This window comes from Myotis davidii, unplaced genomic scaffold (assembly GCF_000327345.1).
Source record: "Myotis davidii unplaced genomic scaffold, ASM32734v1 scaffold449, whole genome shotgun sequence".
Taxonomy (NCBI): domain Eukaryota; kingdom Metazoa; phylum Chordata; class Mammalia; order Chiroptera; family Vespertilionidae; genus Myotis; species Myotis davidii.
In genome coordinates this window covers 4,841,279-4,848,859 of record NW_006383007.1, presented here as the reverse complement: position 1 = coordinate 4,848,859, position 7,581 = coordinate 4,841,279, and the positions used below count along the sequence as shown (strand labels likewise).

The 7,581-nt window shown below is 44.4% G+C and overlaps 1 protein-coding gene across 1 annotated transcript in view; it reads left to right on the top strand.

Annotated features, from left to right (window-relative positions):
- The window catches only part of PLAC8 (placenta specific 8), a 50,575-nt gene that overhangs the window by 41,258 nt on the left and 1,736 nt on the right, over window positions 1-7,581 (top strand). Inside the window, exons 3-4 of the mRNA XM_006778218.2 lie at window positions 909-1,033; window positions 6,996-7,109. Coding sequence (XP_006778281.1) covers window positions 909-1,033; window positions 6,996-7,100 — 230 coding nt within the window. The 3' untranslated portion in view covers window positions 7,101-7,109. The remainder of the gene's footprint in view (window positions 1-908; window positions 1,034-6,995; window positions 7,110-7,581) is intronic.

Genomic DNA, 7,581 nt, shown 5'->3' with positions numbered 1-7,581 from the left:
TGCTAAAAATTTCAAGCTCTAATCTATAGGAAAATGAACAGCTCTAGCCAGTTTGGCTCAGTGGATACGTCAGCCTGCAGACTGAAGGGTCCCAGGTTCAATTTTGGTCACGGGCACATGACAGGGTTGTGGGCTCGGTACCCAAAGTGGGGTGTGCAGGAGGCAGCCGATCAGTGATTCTCTCTCATCATTGATGTTTCTATTTCTCTCTCTCCCGCTTCCTTCCTCTCTGAAACCAATAAAAATATATATATTTTTAAAACCCACCTCAGAGCTTTCCAAAATAGACTTTCACTCAGAGCATGTTTGAGAACCTTTCCTGTTTGTTGCCATTTCCTTAGGCCCACTTTTGGTCTTATGCAGATTCCTTAAAGTGAGATTGCAGTAAGCTCTTTAAGCTTTCCATGCTAATATCCCTTAACTTCTGCTTGCTTCCGTCCTCCTGTCGCTAACAGGGCTCTGCTCTTTGCCTGCATGACCATCTAAAACCTATTCCTCCTTGCTTTTCTCATTTTGGCACTAAAGGACTTCTCCACTCTCCCCTTTCTGACCCTAAACACCCTCCCAGGTTTTCAGAGGGCTTTTCAGACCTCCGGACACCACAAACGTCCTACACACACATGGCCCCAACGTAAACGAGGGCCGGGAAGAGAGGTCAGTTTCACATGCTCAGCTTGACAAGGCAGAAGCCTTTACAATCAAATCTGACCTGATGCTCTGACAGGCACATTTTCCCAGTCCCCGGACAGTCGGGCCCAGAAGCAGTACATAAGGAGCCAGGGACCACACTGTGTTCTCAGGGGGTCTGAAGGCCTGTTCCCGCGCAAGCACCTATTCGCGAGCGGGTGATCCGGTGGAAACCACGGCGACTTGCACTAACTCCCCTGTGTGGTTTTACTCCCACTCAGGCATCTGCGGGACTTTCTTCCCTCTGTGCCTTTCGTGTCAGATCGCCTCTGACATGGACGAATGCTGCTTATGTGGAGCATCTGTCGCCATGAGGACCATGTATCGGACTCGATACGGCATCCCGGTGAGTCACCCCAGGGCCCACGGGAGGTGGTTTTAGCCCAGACACCGAGGGCTTCCCTTTAGCCCATGATTGCCCTCCTCACCTTCCTGCCTTGACCTAGTCTTTTCTCCATCACCATCCTAACCTCTAAAGTGATTTACAGGGGCAGTGTGGCTATCTATACTTTGGGATATATTTATAATAAAATATTTTATTGATCCAGTAGATGTGTGAAAAAGTTGCTGGTGGGGAGTAGGTGAGGGGCAGAGGCCAGCACGGGAGCCTTAGCCTCTCCTGGCTTTACCCAGAGTCACCCGGGCCCTGCAGGCTGCAGGGCAGGTGACGGTTTCTCACCGAGCCTTGGGTAAGGAGAGCTCAGGGCCTCCTCTCCACGCTGTCCCGCTTGCCTCATTGGTAACTCGTAAGGGAGCATTCATTCATGAAAAAGGGACCACTGACCACCCAGAACCTTGTTAAATCATAGGCTGATGTTCATTGTTCAGTGGGGACTTACTGAGTCCATAGAACATGCCAACTACTGTTGCAGATGCTAGAGACATTTCAGTGAACAAAGGAAATCAAAATCCTTGTCTTCATGGAGTTTACGTTCTTTTATTTTTTTAAGCCCTTTCAACATAATTTCAGACTTAATGAAAAGTTGCAGAAATGGTACAAAGACTTCCTGAATACCCTTTGCCCAGATTCCCCAAGCAGTAAAAATTTGCCACACTTGTTTTATTTTTCTCTTTACCTTATCTATTTTTTTCCCCTGAGTCATTTGAGGGTAGGTTACAAACTTGATGCACTATTACATCTTTTTCAGTTTTATTTCTTAAAAACAAGGACATTTTCTTATATAACCATAAAACAATGATCAAAATCAGGAATTTAACATTGATACAATACTAGTAGCTAATCTGTGGATCTTATTTGAACTTCACCAATTATCCCAACACCATCCTTTAGATGAAAATAAAAGCATTCTGGGATCACACATTGCATTCAGTTGTCACACCTCTGTAGCCTCATACAATAAAAAACAGTTTCTCAGTCTTTCTTTGTTCTTCTTCTTCTTCTTTTTTTTTAAAAGGAACATAGATCAGTAGACTCCCTCAGCTTGGTTTGTCAAATGTTTTCCCATAATTAGGTTGTACACTTTTGGCAGAAACTCCACAGAAGCTGTGCTGTGTTTGCCAGACATTGTATCAGGAAGCACATGACATCCATTTACCCCATTATGTGTGATGTTACACTTGGTTAAGATAGTGTCTGCCAGGACCATCCACTATACAGTTGCTATTTTCCTCTTTATAATGGACTAGGGCTCAGTGCATGAATTCGTGCACCTTGAAAGGAACTGTGGGCCTTGAGGCTGCGGTGGGCACAGGGGCAGGTCTCAGCCCCTCCTCCATGCTCCTGCCCAGCCCTCCTGCCATGGCCCTGGGTCCCCTGCCTGCTGGCAGTCCCCCTCCCACCGCCACTCCCACGTGCTGATCATACCAGTCCTGCTCGCACCTGCTGACAGCACAGAGCGATTGGGGCCAGCACCAGCAGCAGGGCTGGCGCCATTAGTGGGTACAAGAGGTGGCTGCTACAGTGAAAAGTAAAGCAAGGAAGAGGAAGAGTGTTGACGTTTCTAATTTTAAATAGGGCTAAAATAGGATCAGGAAAGACCTCGGTCAGAAAGGGCCTGAAAAAGGCCCAGGCAGAAGAAAGAGACAGATCCGAGGCCTTGACGTAGAATTTAGCTGGAATGTTCCATCCAGAAGCAATTGTGGAGGGGCGGATAGGAATGGAGTGTGTGGGGGTATGGAATGGAAGACGATGCCAGGGCATTAGCAAGGACCTTGGAGGCTATAAGAACGTTTACTCTGAGTGAACTGGGAAGTCACTGACATGTTCTAAACAAAGACTGATATGATGGGTTCTTGCTCCTGAGAACTTAACCTCTGCCCCACTCATTGCTCCCATGGGGGGAGAGAAGTTGTTAATCTTCCTAACCTTGGCCCCCTCGCTGATAAAAGGATGCCTTCGCTAGGGTGGTGCGTAAAGGTCACATAAGATAATGGAGAAGGCTTAGCACAGAACCTGGAAAGTGATAGTGCTCAATAAATAACAGTTATCATTTTTGTTCTTATCGCAGAACCTGACTCAGCTGATTTCCCAGGGCAGGGTTGGGTTCAGGCCTGCCTCCATTTCTCCCCTGTGCTTGCTTAGCACCTGACTCTCAGCACTCCCTGCAGCTCTCATGTGTGCCACTCACAAGGCAGATAACACATGGGAGTTCTTAACTTTGGGACTGAACCGTGGACTTCCTGAGATTACAGGCAAAGTGTCATGTGTTTGTGGTTATGTATATGGGTGTGAGTGGATTTCTCAAAGTGGCCCCTAACCCCAAAATGGGGTAAGAGAAGGAGAACTTAGCTGGACTCTATATCATAAAAGTTCGGGATTCAGCTCAGCAAATAGCTAATTTTTTGACTCTGGGAAATCATTTGGCGGCATTGGTTTTCTCATCTGTCATGAGGAAGTTGCACAAGATGATTCTAAAGTCATTTCTAGGTCTAGGATTCTATGACAGAATTCTTGGCATACATTAAATAAGTGTATTTATAGACACTGTATCTTCCTCCTTGTAACAGACCTTTAAAATGTTGAGTAAAACCCAGCCGGCATGGCTCAGGAGTTGAGCGGTGATCTATGAACCAGGAGGTCAGGGTTCACATTCCCAGTCAGGGCACATTGCAGGCTCAACCCCCAGTAGGGGGCATGCAAGAGCAGGCAAGCAATAATTCTCTCTCATCACTGATGTTTCTATCTCTCTCTCCATTCCTCTCTGAAATCAATTTATATGTATATAATGGCAAGTAATTCCTAGGACTAATTTGTGCTTTCTGCTTTGTTTCCTGTTTACATCGGTGCAAAATCTCCTGGGGCTGCTACAATGCAGCCTCTGACTGATTGGCCCCTCCCTTCGTGGACTAGCCAATACAGCGTCCCTTAGGCCAGCGGTTCTCAACCTGTGGGTCACGACCCCTTTCGCGGGCAAACGACCCTTTCACAGGGGTCGCCGAAGACCATCGGAAAACACATATATAATTACACATTGTTTTTGTGGTTAATCACTATGCTTTAATTATGTTCAATTTGTAACAATGAAAATACATCCTGCCTATCAGATATTTACATTACGATTCATAACAGTGGCAACATTACAGTTATGAAGTAGCAACGAAAGTAATTTTATGGTTGGGTCACCACAACATGAGGAACTGTATTAAAGGGTCACGGCATTAGGAGGTTGAGAACTACTGCCTTAGGCCAAGGAGGGCACAGCCTCTGCTGGAGAGAAGGAGAAAGGAAACAGCTACCATCTGCTGGGATAGGATTTTGACATATAATTGCTCATTTACTACTTAAAAACTTTTTATGGCACCAAGACTGTGGTCTCCTCTTAATAGATATGGAAACCAGAAGTGAGACAGGCTTACGGTCACAGAACATGGAAATGCTGTTTTATTCTAACTCCAAAAGTCTGGTTTCTCCCACTTGATCATCCTGCCTGCCTGTGTAGATGTGTGGGCAACCATGTACCACAAGTCATTCATTTATTCGCTCAATCAATGCATCTGTAAGTGCTGATAACAAGACCCTTTTTAATCAGAGAAGTACTAGTCCAGTTTAACCAAGCAGAGTGGTGAATGCAGTCTTTGTTTCTGGCACCCATTTCCCAAGAAGCTATTCCCCTCAAGGCATTTGTATCCCTTATTAACTTCAATGTGATGTCAACCTGTAGTTCATTTCCTCTTTCTTTGAAAAAGGAACATTTTTTCTTCTCTATAGTCTCTATATGTATATTATGAAACAGACTTAGAATCAGGTTGTGTTTTCTATAAGTTTCCCTAGGTTTCTCGGCAAATAATAGTGGGATTTTCCCCCTCCTAAAAACTACCTGAGCCCGACCAGTGTAGCTCAGTGGTTGAGCATTGACCCATGGACCAGGAGGTCACGGTTCGATTCCTGGTCAGGGCACATGCCTGGGTTGCAGGCTCGATCCCCAGTAGGTGGCATACAGGAGGCAGCTGATCAATGATTCTCTTTCATCATTCATAATTCTATCTCTCTCTCCTTCTCTCTTACTCTCTCTGAAATCAATGAAAAAAATGCATATATATATATATTTAAAAACAATCTGAAGTAAATAGACAAGATGTAGACATATTGTCTCATCACTAATGAGAATGTTTCCTTCTTTGTGGCATAATGGTGGTTTAATGAAGGTTTAAAAGATTTTTAAAAGTAAATAATGAATTAAAGACTGAAAAGTACAAGTCCTATGAGGAAAGATGAAAGAAACTGTGGATTATTTACCAGGGAAAAAGAGAAGCCTACAAGACTGAATTATCTTCAGGCTGAATATCCGTTCCTCCCTCTGACAAGAGGCACAACTTCAGACAAGTTTTAACACTGCTATTCATTTGTCCCCCCTTTTCCCCACATGCTTACTCTGGTAGATGAGAATCAAAATCACTGCAGCAATAGAAAATTTTTCATAGAAAATAGAGCACTTGCTCTGGCCAGTTTTTCTCAGTGGTTAGAGCATTGGCCTGAGGACCAAAGGGTCCTGGGTTCGATTCCCGGTCATGGGCACATACCTCAGTTGTGGGTTCAATCCCCAGCCCTGGTCAGGGCGTGTGCAGGAGGCAACCAATTGATGTGTTTCTCTCACATCGATGTGTTTCTCTCCCCCCGGGCCCCGCCTCCTTCCACTCTGTCTGAAAAATCAAAGGAAAATATATCCTTGGGTGAGGATTTAAAAAAAAGAATAGAGCACTCATAATCTCAACGTTTAGGAGCTCCTAACCCTTATAAACTCAACCTGCCATAGCTACCTCTTTCTTCCTCATTTTCTCTCTGCTCACACTACAAATTGGGAGTTGTATTTACTCAACACTTTTTAAAAAATTCGTGCTATCAAAAAAAATGGAGCTCAAAATTATTTCAACCCATTAAGTCACACCATCACAGAATCTGGTTGTCAGACTAGAGTCCCCTGGATCATCCAGTGCCTCCCGCCCAAAGCACGGTTCCTCCTAGGGCATCTCAACCAGAGGGTCAGTGAGAGCCCACCTGGACTCTGCCAGAGAGAGGGCCCTCAGAACTTTGAAAGCAGACCATGTATGGCTTTTCCAAACATCATTCGTTCCCTTCTTTCTTTCCCCCCATAATTATATGTCCCGCTCTCCCTTCGGACTTTCTCCCTTGCAGGGAGAACCCTGGATTTGGTATCAGGAAACTGGAGTGCTGTTTTGATTATCATAATGATGCCTAGTAGATAGAGCATTGGCCTGCGGACCAAAGGGCCCCGGGTTCGATTCCGGTCAAGGGCATGTACCTTGGTTGCGGGCACATCCCCAGTAGGGGGCTTACAGGATGCAGCTGATCGATGTTTCTCACTCATCGATGTTTCTAACTCTCTTTTCCCCTCCTTTCCTCTCTGTAAAAAATCAATAAAATATATTTAAAAAAAAAAGAAAGAAAATGGCTGAGGGATTCAAGATGAGGCTTGGTCTGGCACTGCTCACCAACTATAGAAAAATGGGTACAGTACACCACTTGCTTTAAAGGGAACCATTCCAGAAAGACCAAGCGCTGCCACCCATTTGCTATGTGATCTTAGCAAGTCTTTTAACTTCTCTGCATCATCAGAAAAGTGGGGATAATGTCACAGAATCCTCATGACAAGTGACAAAATGTATGTTCTAAGGAGGTTGGAAAAGCTATACAAATGCAGGAAATCGTGTGACTGTGTTTAGAGACTACATGTGGACTCATGTGTCTATTTGTTTGTTTTTTTTACAGAATCCTCATGACAAGTGACAAAATGTATGTTTTAAAGAGGTTGGGAAAGCTATACAAATGCAGGAAATTGTGTGACTGTGTTTATAGACTACATGTGTCTATTTGTTTGTTTTTTTAACAGGGATCCATTTGCAACGACTCCCTACTGCTGATGTGTTTCCCTCAGTGCGCCCTTTGTCAACTCAAGAGAGATATTGAAAGAAGAAAAGCAATGAATGCTTTTTAAAGATGTTTGGTATGTTGGTGGGAATTCCTGATTTATGAGTATCAAAATAAAATTTCAAAGCCACTTTTATTTCCCTTGGTACTGTCTCACAGAGACATGAGATACCCCTTAACAGATGGCAGGCAAATGATTTTTAATTGCCAGTCTACACCAATCAGTTGGTAGCCAGCTTTCCAGAGCCTGGATGGAAAGGACTAAGCCTAGTTGCACAGGGATTGTGTGACTTTTTAAAGGTGTCTGCCACAACAGGAGTGGCCATGTGATGCACCAAACAAACCATGCCCATCTTAAATACCCCATAACCTAAGGAGGTAGAGATATGTGCATGACCGAATACTCATCTGTCTAAGCCTGGATCTCAGTCACTGCCGCCAACAGTGACCAACTGAGATGCTATGCTGTGTGAATATACCTACGTATGTGTTCTTATCAGTATCACAGTATTAAAGCAGTAATTCATTCTCCAAGGTGGTAGGAGACT